This window comes from Anolis sagrei, chromosome Y (genome assembly GCF_037176765.1).
Source record: "Anolis sagrei isolate rAnoSag1 chromosome Y, rAnoSag1.mat, whole genome shotgun sequence".
In the NCBI taxonomy this organism is placed as follows: domain Eukaryota; kingdom Metazoa; phylum Chordata; class Lepidosauria; order Squamata; family Dactyloidae; genus Anolis; species Anolis sagrei.
Window position 1 is genome coordinate 8,811,865 of NC_090035.1, and position 18,698 is coordinate 8,830,562.

General features: G+C 41.6%; 1 protein-coding gene across 1 annotated transcript in view; it reads left to right on the top strand.

Annotated features, from left to right (window-relative positions):
- LOC132782155 (mitotic spindle assembly checkpoint protein MAD1) overlaps positions 1-18,698 on the top strand; it is a 788,899-nt gene that overhangs the window by 19,617 nt on the left and 750,584 nt on the right. Inside the window, exons 6-9 of the mRNA XM_067461825.1 lie at positions 3,022-3,103; positions 5,146-5,276; positions 6,113-6,227; positions 9,794-9,855. Coding sequence (XP_067317926.1) covers positions 3,022-3,103; positions 5,146-5,276; positions 6,113-6,227; positions 9,794-9,855 — 390 coding nt within the window. The remainder of the gene's footprint in view (positions 1-3,021; positions 3,104-5,145; positions 5,277-6,112; positions 6,228-9,793; positions 9,856-18,698) is intronic.

Consider the following 18,698-nt stretch of genomic DNA (forward strand, 5'->3'; position numbering starts at 1 on the left):
GCAAAAACAGCAGAGAGAAAAACAGGCAGGGACATCTAATCACCTTTCAAGAGGAGTTTGCTCCAGGCACAGTCAGCCCATTGTATGCTAATCAAGTTGGTCAGTTGAAAGATTCACACCTAGCCCAACTTACAAAAGCCCAACTTACAAAAGCCCTGGTCATTCCACAGATATATGTTGTTGTTGTTCATTCGTTCAGTCATCTCCGACTCTTCGTGACCTCATGGACCAGTCCACGCCAGAGCTCCCTGTCGGCCATCACCACCCCCAGCTCCTTCAAGGTCAGTCCAGTCACTTCAAGGATGCCATCCATCCATCTTGTCCTTGGTCAAGATATATAAACCCCTCTTTTCCCAGTACCAGCAGACCTCACCTCTGAGGATGCTTGCCATAGATGCAGGCGAAACGTCAGGAGAAATGCCTCTAGAACATGGCTCTATAGCCCGAAAAAAACCCACAAGAACTGAGTGATTCCAGCCATGAAAGCCTTCGACAATAAACCATATTTATTCGAACCTGTGACCTGTCGGTCTTCAGTCCTGCTGGAGCAGGGGTTTATCGAATCCGGGGAGAGGCGGATGAGCTCCCTCTATCAGCTCCAGCTCCTCATGCGGGGACATGAGAGAAGCCTCCCACAAGGATGATAAAAACATCAAATCATCCGGGCGTCCCCTGGGCAACGTCCTTGCAGACGGCCAATTCTCTCACACCAGAAGCAACTTGCAGTTTCTCAAGTCGCTCCTGACCTGACCAAAAAAAAATTGTTTATTTAAAACTTTTATATTCCGATCTTCTTTACCTCCGCAGAGGGACTCAGACCGGCTGACAGCAAACATTCAATGCTAACACTAAAAATCTAAAACATAATACATCCACAATAAATTACCAAATACATATAGGATAAATTACATAAAAGCCATTCGCCAAGATAAAATCGTGTCCAACTCAGTCCATATATTCAGTCCATATATTGTGATTTACACCAGGCATGGGCAAAGTTGGGCTCTCCCTCCAGGTGTTTTGGACTTCCACAATTCCTAACAGCCTCAGGCCTCTTCATTTTTTCCCTCCTCCACTTAAGCGGCTGATGGGGAAAAGGAAAGGACCTGAGGTTGTTAGGAATTGTGGGAGTTAAAGCCCAAAACACCTGGAGGGAGGGCCCTACTTTGCCCATGCCTGGATAGCTGCATCTCCACAAAATGTAACATCCCACCCCCTCAGGCCCCAGAACACCTGTATAGGATGTAGGTGGATTTTTGCCAGGTTTTCAAGCCTCTTGATCAGTGGTTCTCAACCTGTGGGTCCCCAGATGTTTTGACCTTCAACTCCCAGAAATCCTAACAGCTGGTAAACTGGGTGGGATTTCTGGGAGTTGTAGGCCAAAAACATCTGGGGACCCCAGGTTGAGAACCACAATTCTTGATGAACCATTTTAGACCTAAATGAGGTCCTTTCTCACTATAGGAAGTGCAGCAGAATGAGCTGACCTTTTGCAAGAAAAAATATTGACACTGAAATACGCTCAGTACTACATAGATATGCGCACTAAATTTGTTCTTACTTTCTTGTTGTTGATTCAAAAGCACAAAATAGGAAGCCCCCTCCCCACACAAAAATCCACTCGACACGAAAGCTTGCCTGCCGCCTGCTTTTGTGTGCACCCGAACTTGCCTCCTTGCCTTGGAAAGAGAGTACGTGTGTGGTGGGGCATTCAGGCAGGCATACATGCTCCAGGCCTGGAGCTCGTCTGCAGGCATGTTTCAAGCCTGCCTGAACATCCTGCTATACATGCACTCTCGTAGAGTGAGGCAGCAGGGTGGAGTTTTCAAGCAGGTTTGGAGGGGGGCTGCAACTGAGCGGCTCTTACTCTAGAGTAAAAGGTGCACGGCTGCAGGCATTGGCAGGCACGCACACTTTCTGGGCATGCCTGCATGTCCCACCATGCATGCACTCTCTTTCCAAAGCAAGGAGGCAAGTGTGGCAGGCCATGCATGGTGGGGCATGCAGAAAGGCTCAGAGCGGGCCTGTAGCTGAATGCCTCTTACTCGAGAGTAAGAGGCACTTGGCTGCAGAGACTGGCAGGCACACGCCTTTTCCAGGCCCGCCTGCATGCCCCACCACACATGTACTCTTGGAGAGTATTGAGTGGTGTGTGTGGTGGGGCGTGCAGAAAGGCCCAGAGCGGGCCTGTAGCTGAGCGCCTCTTACTCTAGAGTAAGAGGCACTTGGCTGCACTGGCTGCCACGTTCTTTCTGGGATTGCCTGCACGCCCCACCACACACACACACACTTTCCAAGAAGATCGTGTGTGTACAGACAGGCCGGGAAAGCACATCCTTGCCATTGCCTACAGCTTGGTGTCTCTTACTCTAGAGCAGAAACAGCAGGCATCAGGTAAGAAGAACACACACCAGAAAGGGGAGCCAGTGGGTGGAAACCCCCCTCCCCTCATAATGGTCCGATTTTTGGGGTCCCAAAATGAAAGAACAGAATACAACCCTCCCAATTTTGGGAGGCTTACAAAAAAATAAATCTGTGCTTCCATAAAAAGCCAAAACACTAAAAGGGACAAGGTTTTCCCCGAATGCACATGACTAGTACTACACAAATAGCCCTGGGGCTGCATATGGCCCATGAGCCATATGAATCGTATGATAGTTGCACTTTTATCTTTCTTAGTAGTGCAATGCAGCCAAATTAAAAGTGTTATGATTTTGGAAATTTTGCTAGTTAAGCACACCAACACACTTCCAGTCAGAACCTGTCTCTTGTTTGGTACACGATAAATACAATTTTAGGTCTATGCAAGATTCTAGAACAGAACATCTCCATAAAATAAAATGTCACTATGGGAAATAATCCTTGAGACCATTAAACATTGTGTGAATGATACTTTTGTTCAGTATACAGAAGTGTTCTGCCACTGATAAATTACAGATAAAAGTATATGTAAGTTGTGTGCTTGTGATTTGCAATGTGCTGATGCGTATAATAAATAGATATCATGTTTACATTCAATAGAAAATGGCAAGAAGCCAGTCAGCAAATTCAGGCTCTACAAGCAAAGGAGGAGCAGGTGATTGAGATGGAGCAGAAAGTGAAGGTGAGAATCTTTTATTCGTCTAATGATTTGCTGATTCTCTGTATGCTTCAGTGTCATCTCAGAGTGGTGCTACTTGGATCAATCCTTGTCCCTGAGCTGTCAGGTGTCAGTCCTTCATTAGGTTCTAGGAAAGAAAGAAATAATTGTAAACAATGGGCCTAAATATGGCGCCAATCCATAGCTAAAGGTAAAGGTTTCCCCTTGGCATTAAGTCTAGTCAAGTGCAACGCTGGGGGTTGGTGCTCATCTCCATTTCTAAGCCGAAGAACCAGCATTGTCCGTAGACACCTCCAAGGTCATGTGGCCAGCATGACTGCATGGAGTGCTGTTACCTTCTCACCAAAGCAGTACCTATTGATCTATTCACATTTGCATGTTTTCAAACAGCTAGGTTGGCAGAAACTGAGATTAACAGCAGGAGCTCACCCCATCTTGCAGATTCAAACTGCTGACCTTCCGGTCAGTATGTTCTACAGTTTAGCAGTTTAACCCCTCTGCGCCAGCGCAGCCCCATGGCACGCAGTAAATCCTTGGCACACTGTAAAATAAAATCATTGCTAGCCCACTACCTTTGGTAGCCTGGAAAGAACTGCTGTAGCAGACTGACTTTAGAACAATGCCAGCCTCTTCTTCCACCTTGCAATTGAAAAATAAACTCAAAAAGAAAATCAAAGTTACGTAAAGGATTTTTATTTTTCTATTGTCCATTTTCTATTGTGTTGAATTATTCATGGACACATCTTCTAGACCACATGTGTCAAACTCAAAGCTCACCGGCCAAATCAGGCCTGCCATGTCATTTTATGTGACTGTATAGATCAGGTACGGGCAAAGTTAGGCACTCCAGGTGTTTTGGACTTCAACTCCCACAATTTCTCACAGCCTACCCAGCTTTTAAGAATTGTGGGAATTGAAGTCCAAAACACCTGGAGGGCCCAAGTTTGCCCATACCTGTATTCCTCATCATTGGACATCATGACTGGAGCCAATAGAAGTTGGGATACAAAAATATCTAGAACAGGCATTCTCAAATTGCGGCCCTCCAGCTGTTTGGGCCTCCAACTCCCAGAAGCCCCAATGAACTTGTTCAATTGTCAGGAATTCTGGAAGTTGAAGGCCCAAACAGCTGGAAGGCCGCAATTTGAGGATGCCTGATCTAGAAGGCTACAGGTGGTTCTGTTTAATTCGGTGAGGGTGGGGTTGGATTTAGAGACAAGGCTCATGGGTATGATGTCCAACTTTAATATTTCCTTTAATTTCCTGAGGACTCAAATTGGGCAAATATTATAGAGCTTTGACCACTATGTAAAAATGTTATAGTTGGCCCTCTGTATCCATATACATCACTAGTTCTCAACCTGCGGTCCATGGACCACCAGTGGTCCACAAGAACTAAAATATGGTCCATAGTCTCAGCCATTGCAGCAAGAACGACTGGTCTCACAAAGAGTTAATAATAATATTAAGAGTTAATAATAATATTTTCCCAGTGGTATTATACCAAATAACGCACTGGGTGTAAAGGAAGTGATTTCATTGGTTGAGCATGACCACATTCTGGGTCTTAAAACCTGCCAACTTATTTTGTTCTCTTATAGTCCCGAGGCTTATTAAATATGATTTTTCTGTGTGCGAGCAGATGGCGACTACTGGATGGCATATGTTCTGTATCAGAAACTAGAGCCGATGTGGTCTATCCAATGTAGTTTTCAGAATCGGCACCCTTAATAACCAAACCGAATCTAAAGTTGACCAAAAACCGATTAGTAACCCTTTTGGTACTAATGTTGGAGAGTGGTCTTTGGTCAAAGTGGTCCTAGATCAAAAAAAAGGTTGGGAACCACTGATGTACATGATTCAGTTGTTCTCTGAAGGCAATCATAAGGCTGAGTTGGCCCTCAATGCAAATGAGTTTGATAGGCTTCTTCTGGGCTCTGTGACTTATTGGTTTGGTTAGGCAGTCAAGATAAATGTATCCATTATAAGTGTGACTTTTGAAACTAGTTTTTTTTTTCTTATCCCCTTGATCTTTTGATTTTCAGGATCTGGAACAAAAGCTCTCATTGCAAGAACAAGATGCCATAATTGTGAAGAACATGAAGACAGAGCTAGCACAGTTTCCAAAAATGGAGCGGGAGCTGCAGCAGCTTCGAGAGGAGAATGCTTACCTTAGGTTAGAAGGCAAAAATGGACATATTTAGTTGTGATAGTGTTTGTTTTGTCTTTGTTCTTCCTGTCCCTCTGTTGCTGCTTTTGCACTGAGTTTCCATTGTTGGGTCTTGATATCTTGACTCCAGAAGTCAAAAATCAATTCTCTTTATTCTTGATTGACAACATAATAATCATTGCATGATTATAGTTTTAACTGGTAATATTTACAATAGTAGTAATTGATTTTTTGTCATTGGATTTCTCAGAACGCAACTAGGTTTTACAATGTATTGTAATGTAATATAGCTGAGTAATGCACTGCTAATGGGCTTCTATTGGAAATGCTGAGTCATGCATTAACTGTATATAGGGAATCATTTGGGAAATGTGTTCTGGCCTAGTCCAGGTGATTGTGAATGATGCAATCCTGGGTTTGAGTTGAGTCAATGAGTTGGGAACCAATCGGTGATTGCTATGTGTAAATGAATTCTATATAAGGAAGTCATGTACAGTGTATATTTCTCCTTGTGCTGTGATGTTGTTCGTCAAAGGCTTTATGTAATTAAAGAACCTGTCTGCAAAAACAAGATATAACTGTATGCTGTGGTAAGTTTGTAATACCATCTAGACTGGGGGAAAGACAATGGTAAAACTGACAATGGCCGGGCATGTGCTCAAGCGTCTGTAAAAGGTTCCTGAGTGACTGCAGGCTGTGGGAGCAGTTGACTGAAAATACTGTGCAGGAGGAAGCTACTGGAAAGCGCTGAAGTTGTGCAACTGATCTGCTGCTGAATTGTGAAGTTAATCTCAACTGTAAAGGATGTCTTGAATAAGGTTTTTTCCCTTTTCTCTTCTCAGAGAAATGAAAGAAAATAATGGGTTGCTTAAAGAGGAAGTGGAGGGTCTCCAGAGGAAACTGGAACGCTATGAGAAGGTTCAGGCAGAAATGGTGGCTTTGGAGTTGGAGAAGGAGGTGAGGTTTCAATAATATAACAATTATTCTGAGTTAATTTTCTAATGTTAACATACACATTGCATCTCTAGAATTTTTAGCCTGCTTGCTCAAAAATTTGTTCTGAGAGAAAAAATACGTTGTTATTATTATTATTATTATTATTATTATTATTATTATTATTATTATTATTGCTATCTCTATCCTGCCTTTAACCCCACAGGGACTCAAGGTAGCTAGCAAATAAACACACCCAGTATTATCTATCTATATCTATCTATACACATAATAAAAATGAAAAATGTGTACGTGTGTATGTGGTGGAGGTGTCTACTTAGATAGCCTCACACCTCCACAAACAAGCCATGGTTCCAAGTGTTGAGAAGCCTCCAAAGGCACTCCCTCAACTGACAGGTTATAGCGAGCACCATGAACATGTAGCCCGAACACCGCCAATGTCCTCCCAAAATACTACGTCCCAGCACCCAAGGAATGTTTTCATTCAGGGAGAATTTCATCCCAGATTTGACATATTTTCCCCACCACAGGCAGGCATCCCAGGGTTCCTTGAGTGGAATTTGCATGACCCTGCCCACTGCCTTTTCTAGCCTTTCCTATGGCACAAAGCAAACAGAGAGCAATTGATCAGCAACTGAACGGACTGGAGGATTTTGGGGGACTGACTCAATAGCATGGAAGTTGTAGTTCACTCTGCATCAAGGCAGAGCATTTTGACCCCCTTCGATAATGGACCTGGACCACATTTGGCACGCAGAACCCCCATGACCAGGTTTGAAGGAATTGACCTTGATTTATAGGAGTTGTAGTTCTCCTACATCCAGAGAGCTTTGTGAATCCAACCATCGATGGATTTGGACCAAACTTGCCACAGATGATGGGACTTGGAGTACCTGATATTACCCAACACCCCAAAACAAACAATGTCTTTTTCAAATATTCCAGGCACCGCTGGGTACCCAACTAGTTTGAAATAAGACAGATACAATGTGTAGTCGAAGGCTTTCATGGCCGGAATCACTGGGTTGCTGTGAGTTTTCCATGCTATCTGGTCATGTTTCAGTAGCATTCTCTCCTGATGTTTCACCCACATCTATGGCAGGCATCCTCACAGGTTGTGAAGTTTACAAGACAGATATAAAAAATAGAATAAAGCAAAAAGTATATAAACAATCTGGCAAGAGTGCTGTGTATTGTTGACACTCTAAACCAGGCTGTTATCACTATTGTGACAGCTTTTATTTGAAAACACCTTTGGATGTCTCCTGCTAACCAGGAATTACATACAGATGGTAGCCCTTAGTGCACATAGAAAAGAAGAAACTGGAATTTACACATAAATCATTGCAGCTCTTAAGCGAGACTAAGTACAGTGTTGGATCAATACCATTGATTTCTCCATATTGGTGTGAAAATAGTTGTTATAGCACACAATAGTGGTGTTGATGATAGCACATCCAATCCACTCAACTTCCTGGTTTAAAAAAGGATATGAGCCTGGAGGTGAATTTTCTGTTAGAAAGAATAATTCATAGCAAGGACAGTTGCGGGGAGCCATTGTGATGTAGTGGTTTGACTGCTGGACTAGGACTTGAATATCTGCTCAGCTATGTAAACCCATTGGGTGAGTTTGGGCAGATCACACTCTCTTAAGATGGGTAGCAAAGTCATCGTTCCCTAGGGAGGCCATTCTAGAAGTTTCTCAGCTCCAGGAATTGGATGAAACCGATTACCGGATCCCTTGCAATCTGGTTTTAGGCCTAGTCATGGAACGGGGAGTGCTTTGGTCTCCTTGGTGGATGACCTCCAGAGGGAACTAGACGGGGAGTGTGTCCCTTCTGGTTCTCTTGGATCTCTCAGCAGCTTTCGATACCATCAACCATGGTATCCTTGTAAGTTAGCTGTCTGGGATGGGTCTTGGGGACAGTTCCCTTCAATGGTTCTGCTCCTTCCTGGAGGGTCGGACCCAGATGGTGATGCTGAAGGACACCTTCTCAGACCTCTGGCCATTGACCTGTGGGGACCCACAAGGTTCCAGTCTATCCCCCATGGCTTTCAATATCTACATGAAGACACTGGGTAAGGTCATCCGGAGTTTTGGTGTTGGGTGCCATCTCTATGCAGATGACACATAACTCTACTAAAATTGCAACCAGATCACTATCTTTTGCTACAGAAAGCTAAATTGATTGTATGGATCTTTTAATTAATGAAAGTTGCCATATTTTATTGATCGTAATGCTTTTATTAATTTTATATGTTCGGTTTTACATGTGTTATTGCTTTTAATGTTGTCATATTGTATTTTGTATGTTGTATGGCTCCATTGTGTGCTTGTAAGCTGCCCCAAGTCCCTATGGGAGATTATGGCGGGGTATAAATAAAAGATTGTTGTTGTTGTTTGTTTTTTAATCCTGGGTCTTGGCCTTGCCCACTGTGATTTATTTTTTGTGTTTAAATTATTGTGATTTTACATTGTTTATGTTTATTTATATTGTTTCTTGCATTTTATTTTTATTTTTATATTTTACTATTGTATGTTGTTTATTTGCATTGCTGTACTGTTGGGCTTGGCCTCATGTAAGCTGCCCCAAGTCCCCTTGGGGAGAGGGTGGCGGGATATAAATAAAGATTATTATTATTATTATTATTATTATTATTATTATTATTATTATTTGAAACACAATAAGATGAGTCTACGGCAGACACTCTGCTGGCTGTTGTATTGGATCACACGTTGGACACTTCTCAAGTGTCTAGGACTGTGTGATGTATCGGTGAATACTACGTGCAGATCCTAGTAAGGTGGCCTTTTGCAACTGGCAGATGGTAATTTTGTCAGCGCCGATTGTGTTTAAGTGCAGGCCAAGGTCTTTAGGCACTGCACCCAGTGTGCCGATCACCACTGGGACCACCTTGACTGGCTTGTGCCAGAGTCTTTGCAATTCGATCTTTAAATCCTCTTCTTCCTCCTCCTCCTCCTCCTCCTCTCCTCTTCCTCCTCCTCCTCCTCCTCCTCCTTCTCCTCCTCCTCTTCTTCTTCTTCTTCTTCTTCTTCTTCTTCATCTTCATCTTCTTCTTCTTGGGTTTTACAAACTGTCCATTAGAAAATGCGTAAGGATGGGGGTAAACTACATCATTGCCCCCAAACCACACCAGTAGCTAAAGTTGGTCATGATGGGTATGTGTGCCAGGTTTGATCTAGATCCATTGTCGGTGTGGCTCACAACACACTTTATATATGGGTGAACTATAACTCCCATTGTCCTCTGTCATTTCCCCCAAATCCCGCCAGCACTAAAATTGGTCATGGTGGATATGTAAGTCAAGTTTGGTCCAGATCCGTGCAATCAATCTGGTAATGATGCTTGGATACAGAATAATCTGAGGGTGATTTGAGCATCTTTTACTCTGTTTGCGTACTAATAAAGTCTCTTTATAGGGTCCATAGACATTTTGTAAAATGAATGACACTTCATTTTTCAAAACGAAAGGTAGCTGTACATTCAACTTTAGTATATTGGGGTTTTTTTGTTTGCAAATCTCTTTTTCTTTTTTTCTTTCTTCAGAAACTCCAGAGAAGGCTGAAAACCTGGGAGAAGCTGGACCAGAGCACTGGTTTAGATATCAAGTAAGTGAAGAATAGTAGTGAAATTTTGAGCCATGAGTTCTATCCCTATTACACAGTATAAGAGAGTTGACTATGTCCCTTGTTTTCTATCATTTATACAATATATGGATGGTTATATATATAGTGCCCTTGATAATTCACTGGTATGTTGAAAAAAATTGCAGCATTTCACTATTGGAATAAGGATGATGACTTGTTAGGATCACAACCTATTGGGGTTTATGAATTATGACCTGTTAGGATCACAACCTATTGGGAATTATGGATTATGACTTGTTAGGATCACAACCTATTGGTGTAAAGAGGCCACCAGTTTGTAAAGATGGCACCCAGTTTGTAAGGATTCCACCAATTTGTAACGGTTTGTAAAGGAGACACCACTTTGAAGGACTTATTAAATTGATAACACAACTAATAGCTTGTGATATTGATTTGTGTTTTCTTCAATGTGTAGCGTGGCTTAACTTGAAAGTATTTGTAACAGAGACTTGGCTTTAGAATAAACCATAACAAGTTTACTGAAGTATAGAAGAAGCTTGATGGTTTCAATGTATCTTAACTCTTAGAGACACATATCTTCAGAAGTTACATTTATAACATTTCATAAACCAACTCTTAAGAGGACTATTCCTTCCACTAAACAGGTTTCAAACTTATTTTCCTTCAAAATGTGTTTCTTTCTTTAACAGATTACTTCAGGCACAAGCTTATCTTTTCCTTATGTTATTTCTGTTGCAATAAAGATTCTTATTAGGGTTCTCTCCCCCTTTTACTCATACACTGACTAATAATATAAATAAGTCAACTCGACCTATCTAAACTACGCCAGTTAAAAGCCAAAACCTTCCTGATTCTCAACACAGTAGAATCAGCCTTTCCCTGTAGTTCTTAGACTACAGACTACTTTACTGGTTCTCAATACAGTACAGAACCAGCCTTGCCTGTAGTTCACTGACTACAGACTAACTGTTTTAAAATGGCTGCCCTGCCAAGTGGCAGTTGGCTCTACCCCTTTTTCCATGGTAACTCAGCTCAGAGTGAGCTAAGCTGGCTACCATCCCCCAATTATGCTAGTTTAAATACCCTTTTAAATACCTATCTATTATTATACATAATTGTAGATTAAAACTCACACTTCACCACAATTGGGAATTATGGATTATGAACTGTTAGGATCACAACCTATTGGGGATTATGGATTATGACCTGTTAGGATCACAACCTATTGGGTATAGAGGTGTTCCTTCAGTTTATTGAGTAATGGATGATTGCTGGGCTTGTAAATATCTTGTTTCTATTCCATGCTCTCAGCAGACAAAGATTCAAGTAGACTTCTTTTAAAACAACATGTCGACTTTACTCATAACTTCATGTATTTAAATATACAGGTACATTTCTTGTCAGGTTAAACTTTAAAACATTTCAGTTTGTGTCTTTAACTTATAGTCTTTAACAATCTCTTCAAAAATATATTCTCCTGTACAGTTCTCTTTCATAATAGTCTACTTTCAAAGGAACTCAAGACCCAACAGTTTTTTAACTTCTAACACTGGCTTCTGTATTCTAACTGACTCAGACCTCACCTGTCATTCCTCAACTGTCATCATGTTTAAAATGCATTCTGACCAGTCTCGTGATCTGCAGCCCCTCCCACTGCCTCAAGTACATAGAGCTAAGGAAACTGCAAACCAAAGAAGACACACTTCAGGAAATAAAAATACACATTTTTTTGTGTCAGGAGTGACTTGAGAAACTGCAAGTCGCTTCTGGTGTGAGAAAATTGACCATTTGCAAGGATGTTGCCCAGGGGATGCCTGGATGTTATACCATCTTTGTAAGAGGCTTCTCTCATGTCCACATATGCGGAGCTGGAGCTGACAGAGGGAGCTCAACCCGCTCTCTCCAGATTCGAACCACTGACCTGTTGGTCTTCAGTCCTGCCAGCACAAGGGTTTAACCCATTGCGCCACCGGGGACCATGACACCGGGGGCAATAACGACACATTATAGAGAGACATAACATTAAATAGAGGAGGCTTGCTATGAGTTTTCCAGGTTCCAGAAGCATTCTCTCCTGAAGTTTCACCTGCATCTATAGCAGGCATCCTCAGAGGTTGTGAGGTCTGTTGGAAACTAGGAAAATTGGGTTTATATATCTGTGGAATAATGTCCAGGGTGGGAGAAAGTACTCTTGTCTGTTGGAGGTAGGCATGCATGTTTGAATTGGCCACCTTGATTAGCATTTAATGGCCTCGCAGTTTCACAGTCTGGCTTCTTACTGTCTGGGGGAATCCTTTGTTGGGAGGTGATTAGCTGGCTCTGATTGTATCTTGTCTGGCCAGTTGAAACATTCACACGTACCTTAAACAGACAAGAGTTCTTTCTCCCATCCTGTTTTTCTAGTTTCCAACAGACCTCACAACCTCAGAGGATGCCTGCCATAGATGTGGGCAAAATGTCAGGAGAGAATGCTTCTGGAAAATGACCATACAGCCCGGAAAACTCAAAACAACCCAGTGACTCCAGCCATGAAAGAGACATAACATTAAATAGAGGAGGCTTGTTACGAGTTTTCCGAACTGTATGGCCATGTTCCAGAAGCATACTCTCCTGATGTTTCACCTGCATCTATGGCAGGCATCCTCAGAGGTTGTGAGGTCTGTTGGAAACTAGGAAAATGGGGTTTATATATCTGTGGAATAATGTCCAGGGTGGGAGAAAGAACACTTGTCTGTTCGAGGTAGGTGTGAATGCCAGTTGAAACATTCACACGTACCCTGAACAGACAAGAGTTCTTTCTCCCACCTTATTTTTCTAGTTTCCAACAGACCTCACAACCTCAGAGGATGCCTGCCATAGATGTGGGTGAAATGTCAGGAGAGAATGCTTCTGGAACATCGCCATACAGCCCAGAAAACTCACAACAACCCAGTGATTCCAGCCATGAAAGCCTTCGGCAATAAATAGAGGAGGCTTGAGAAGGTTGCTTTCTCCAACATTATCAGCCTTGGTGGACCATTAGCTTTTAAACTTTGCTTTGTAGTAGTAGAGTAGTAGTAGTAGAGTAGTAGTAGTAGATTAGTAGACAAATAGATGAAGAAAATGCTGTGTGTTTCTCCTCAACCTGTGGGTTTGATAACAGGAGGATATTATTAAAATTTAGAGTAGTTGTGAGGCATGTGATCTTACCTTATACACTCTGAGATTATACAGAGCAGGTAGTTCTCTATACTGATTTCTTTTGTATATTAGGAAACATTACGAAGCAGGGAGATTTTGACATTATCGGAACATGTGATGGTGCAGGGACTGCTTAGAGTAACTGCTTAACACATAAAGTCCTTTGACATTAAATGTAATGAGATTTGGGGAACTGAAGCTTTGAATCCCTAATATTCTGTCTACCAACTTCTCTGTGATGGGCAAAATTCCCCCTTCTAAAGTGAAATGCTAAATGCATTCATGGCACAACTCTGTTGTCTAACAATTTAAAAGGTGGTTCATGCATATGGAAATAGGCCATTATCCACCAGATGGCATACTTCTTCGGAATGGACTAAGACAACGGCTGGATTTTTTTTTCCTTAGGAAAACTTGATTTTCTCGTAGTACTTTTCTGCTCTTTATGCAGTCAAATACATCAAGGGAGATTATGGCAGATAGAAGGTTAGGTTTATAATGCCCCCTGATAAGCCTGAGGAGAAAGCAGATGTCCACACCTTTACTACTGTGCAGGAAATTGAGGATGCTTGCCATAGATGCAGGCGAAATGTCAGGAGAGAATGCCTCTAGAAGATGGCCATGTAGCCTGAAAAAACCTATAACAACCCAATTGTGGATTCCCTTTTTCAGTGGGCTTTCACCATTATAGAATCATAGGATCCTAGAGTTGGAAGAGACCTCATGGGCCATCCAGTCCAACCCCATTCTGCCAAGAAGCAGGAAAATTGCATTCAAAGCACCCCCGACAGATGGCCATCCAGCCTCTGTTTAAAAGCTTCCGAAGAAGGAGCCTCCACCACACTCCGGGGCAGAGAGTTCCACTGCTGAACGGCTCTCACAGTCAGGAAGTTCTTCCTCATGTTCAGATGGAATCTCCTTTCTTGTAGTTTGAAGCCATTGTTCCACATCCTAGTCTCCAGGGAAGCAGAAGACAAGCTTGCTCCCTCCTCCCTGTGGCTTCCTCTCACATATTTATACATGGCTATCATGTCTCCTCTCAGCCTTCTCTTCTTCAGGCTAAACATGCCCAGCTCCTTAAGCCGCTCCTCATAGGGCTTGTTCTCCAGACCCTTGATCATTTTAGTCGCCCTCCTCTGGACACATTCCAGCTTGTCAATATCTCTTTTCAATTGTGGTGCCCAGAACTGGACACAATATTCCAAGTGTGGTCTAACCAAGAGCATGGGGAGCATGACTTCCCTAGATCTAGACACTATACTATAGATGCAGGCCATTGAGAATAATTTTTCTGCCTTAGTTTCAATAAGAATTTATATTGTAAACACATATGATGTTGGTAATGCAACCTTGGGCTACATCGGGGGGTGGGGTTTGCAATGCCAGCTAGCTTATAGAATCTATCAACAGGTGTAAGTTTAAGACATCCTGTGATTATTCTACATGTCTCATTCAGTGCTATATTCACCTGCTTTGTGTGGGCAGATTTACACCCGACGGGTCAGGCATACTCAGCAGTTGAGTAAGACAAGGCCAGAGCTGATGATCTTATTCATTTTGGGTCTGCTCCCCATTCGCTGCTAGTAAATTTCCACAGGATGTTACGGCATGCAGCTACTTTGTGCTAAATTTCCTAAATGTTAATGTTCAATCTAAGGTGCAAATAAATGGGAATATTTGCCAGAATGGAATGAATCTGGCTGATATGAAGCCATTGCTACAATTTAGCCTCATGTTAACATTTCTTCTTTTAAGTAATAACATTGTAGTGCAAAACCAAGGATTAATGTTTGACAACATAGGTAATGCAGTGTGGTAATCTTGCAAAAGCTAAGCAAGTCAGGATCTGTTCAGAGTCCGAGTAGAAGGCTACTTGGAAACTTCACGTATGTGGAAGAGAGGTGCAGAGATAATTTTAAGACATGTAGCATAATGGTTTCTTTGTGAACTGAGTATAAGATGACTTTTTCAGCCCTTTTTTATACTGAGAAAGCCTCCCATAGCTTATACGTCAGTCAAAGTTATTTATTATTTTACTCTGTTATTATTATTATTGACACAAAAGCACAGTATGTCACAGCAAACGAGATCTATATGCTGGATTTCATATAATTATTACATTTATTATTTTATTCTATTATTACATTTACAATATTTTACTCTATTATTATTTTGCTAAATCTATTATTGTACTCTATCATTGTCATTACATTTATTATTTTACTCTCTTTAATATTACTATTATTATTACATTTATTATATTTTCTACTATTATTTTATTCTGTTATTATGACAGTTATTATTATTTTACTCTTTTTATTGTTATTACATGTATTACTTTATTCTATTATTATTATTATTATTATTACATTCATTTTTCCTCTATTATTGTTGTTTTGTTTTTTATTTTATTCTATTATTATTACATTTATTATTTTCACTATTTATTATTATTACATTTATTATTTTACTTTATTTATTTATTTATTTATTTGCAGCATTTATATTCCGCCCTTCTCACCCCCAGGGCGGATTACAGTGTACACATATATGGCAAACATTCAATGCCAATTTTGACATACAACATATGCAGACATACACAGAAGCTATTTAACTTTTTCTGGCCGCCAGGGGAGCTGTCGCTTTCATCGTCCTTCTGCGACACTGATGAAGCACTTCCGCATTCCCCGCATGCTTTTTTGCTGGAGTGCTTTGTTGGAGTCTTTTTTATGGCCTCATAAATCAGTTAATTTAGCCTCCCCACACTTTAAGGTGGTACCTAATTTTCCTACTTGACAGATGCAACTGTCTTTCGGGTTGCAAAGGTAGACAACAGGCTACACAATTGGTTGGAAACCCACTCCAACCCGGGCTGGCTTCGAACTCATGACCTTTTGGTCAGAGTGATCTTAATGCAGCTGACACTCAGCCAGCTGCGCCACATATTATTACATATATTATTTTATTATATTATTACAGTTATTATTTTACTCTTATTTATTATTATATGTATTTATTTTTTTCTATTATTATTTTTATTATATTTATTTTACTCTATTGTTACAGTTATTATTATTTTACTCTATTATTGTTCTTACATTTATTATTTTACTCTGCTTATTTTACTGTATTATTATTACATTTTTATTTTATTCTCATTATTCCTGTTATTATTACATTTCTATTATTTCCCTCGAGCATTATTATTTTTATTACATTTATTATTTTCCCCTCTTTATTATTATTGGTGGGATACCTAAGCACATTTACATTGAAGGAGGTTAGAATAATGCTTTCTGGAGGTGGAACGCAACACATAGCCACTGCTAAGCACCAGCTATTCCCTGGCTTGAAGTGAGAGAGCATTTTTATTTGTCGTGATACTGTGAACCACCGCCTCCTCCTGGGAAAAATGTGTAATATCACAAAGGACTACCACCTCACCCGCCTCATAGGAAACCTGCTACAAAACAGGAGCTTTTTTGTTGAGTTCCAGGGCCAGAGAAGCAGATGGCGGAAACAGAAGAATGGCCTGCCTCAGGGGAGCGTGATCGCTCCATCCATGTTCAACATCTACACAAATGACCAGCCACTGCCAGAAGGAACAGAGAGTTTCATCTATGCTGATGATTGTGCCATCACCGCTCAAGCAGGGAGCTTTGAGATGGTTGATCAGAAGCTCTCTGAAACTCTAGGTGCCCTTACTGCCTATTACAGGGAAAACCAGCTGATTCCCAACCCATCAAAAACACAGACATGTGCCTTTCACCTTAAGAACAGTAACAGTGAGAGAGTGAAACTTGCTAATTGAGCTTAATTACTCAGAGCTTTCTCCGATGGTCTTTTATCTGGCTTCTTTTGCTATCCAATGAAAGGGAGTACCAAACCGCACTCCATTGTTTGAGGAAGTCTGATTATCATCTCTCTTATAGCAGAGCAGGTGCAGCATCGGACTCAGGACCACGGTACGTCTGGCTGAGTCTGATAAGCATCTCTCTTTTATTGAAAGTAAGGACAGGAGAGAAGGAATGCGTCTTTTTGTGAATGACCCTTAATAAAGCAAAGAGGCAGCGGCTGCAGAAATGGATTTAATTCTTTGTCATTATAGTTCTCTTAGTTTCCTTCTTGGCAGATAAAGATCACAATGGCTACTGCTGCAATTATAATCACATTCCCATTTGTACTACTTGCCTTAACAATATAAGGCCTCCAATGCATTATCCTTGCCCGTCGTTTTGATATTCTCAAAACGTGAGAGAGGGCTTAGTTGCACAGAAATGTTCTCACTGGTCTAACTTTGCTTCAAGTGTTAAATATAATCAATGGCATGTCATGTAGAATCATAGAATCAAAGAGTTGGAAGAGACCTCCTGGGCCATCCAGTCCAAACCCATTGTGCCAAGAAGCAGGAATATTGCATTTAAAGCACCCCTGACAGATGGCCATCCAGCCTCTGCTTAAAAGCTTCCAAAGAAGGAGCCTCCACCACACCATAAGATGCAGAGCCAAGCTTAAGAAATAGGGCTGCAAAGTGGAGTCCACAACATGTGAGTGTGGAGAAGAGCAAACCACAGACCACCTATTACAATGCAGCCTGAGCCCTGTCACATGCACAATGGAGGACCTTCTCACAGCGACACCAGAGGCACTCCAAGTAGCCGTCAAGCCTACCCTGACCGGGACCACCTTCCAACGGGAAACCGATTTCCTCACTATGGAAGAACATGCGGATCAAGAATAGGGCTCCACAGCCACCTACCAACCCACCACCAAGATACCATAGAATCATAGAATCAAAGGATCAAAGAGTTGGAAGAGACCTCATGGGCCATCCAGTCCAACCCCCTGCCTAGAAGCAGGAATATTGCATTCAAATCACCCCTCACAGATGGCCATCCAACCTCTGTTTAAAAGCTTCCAAAGAAGGAGCCTCCACCACACTCCGGGGCAGAGAGTTCCACTGCTGAACGGCTCTCACAGTCAGGAAGTTCTTCCTCATGTTCAGATGGAATCTCCTCTCTTGTAGTTTGAAGGCATTGTTTCATTGCGTCCTAATCTCCATGGAAGCAGAAAACAAGCTTGCTCCCTCCTCCTCCCTGTGGCTTCCTCTCACATATTTATACATGGCTATCATATCTCCTCTCAGCCTTCTCTTCTTCAGGCTAAACATGCCCAGCTCCTTAAGCCGCTCCTCATAGGGCTTGTCTCCAGACCCTTGATCATTTTAGTCGCCCTCCTCTGGACACATTCCAGCTTGTCAATATCTCTTTTGAATTGTGGTGCCCAGAATTGGACACAATATTCCAGGTGTAGTCTAACCGAGAAGCATGTGTTGGCAAGACTATCAGTATATACTGGCCATGATAGTTAGACATTACCATTGGGTATTGTGCCTTTGGAAAAAGCTGAGGAACATATTTGGAAGGAGGCTCTTAGCTCAGTGGTCCTCAACCTTCCTAATGCCATAACCCCTTAATACAGTTCTGGATGTTGTGGTGACCTCCACAAAACAATAACATTATTTTTGTTGCTACTTCATAACTGTAATTTTGCTACTGCTATTAATCATAAGGTAAATATCTGATGTGCAGGATGCATTTTCATTCACTGGACCAAATTTGGCAAAAATACCCGATACTCCAAAATTTGAATATTGGTGGGGT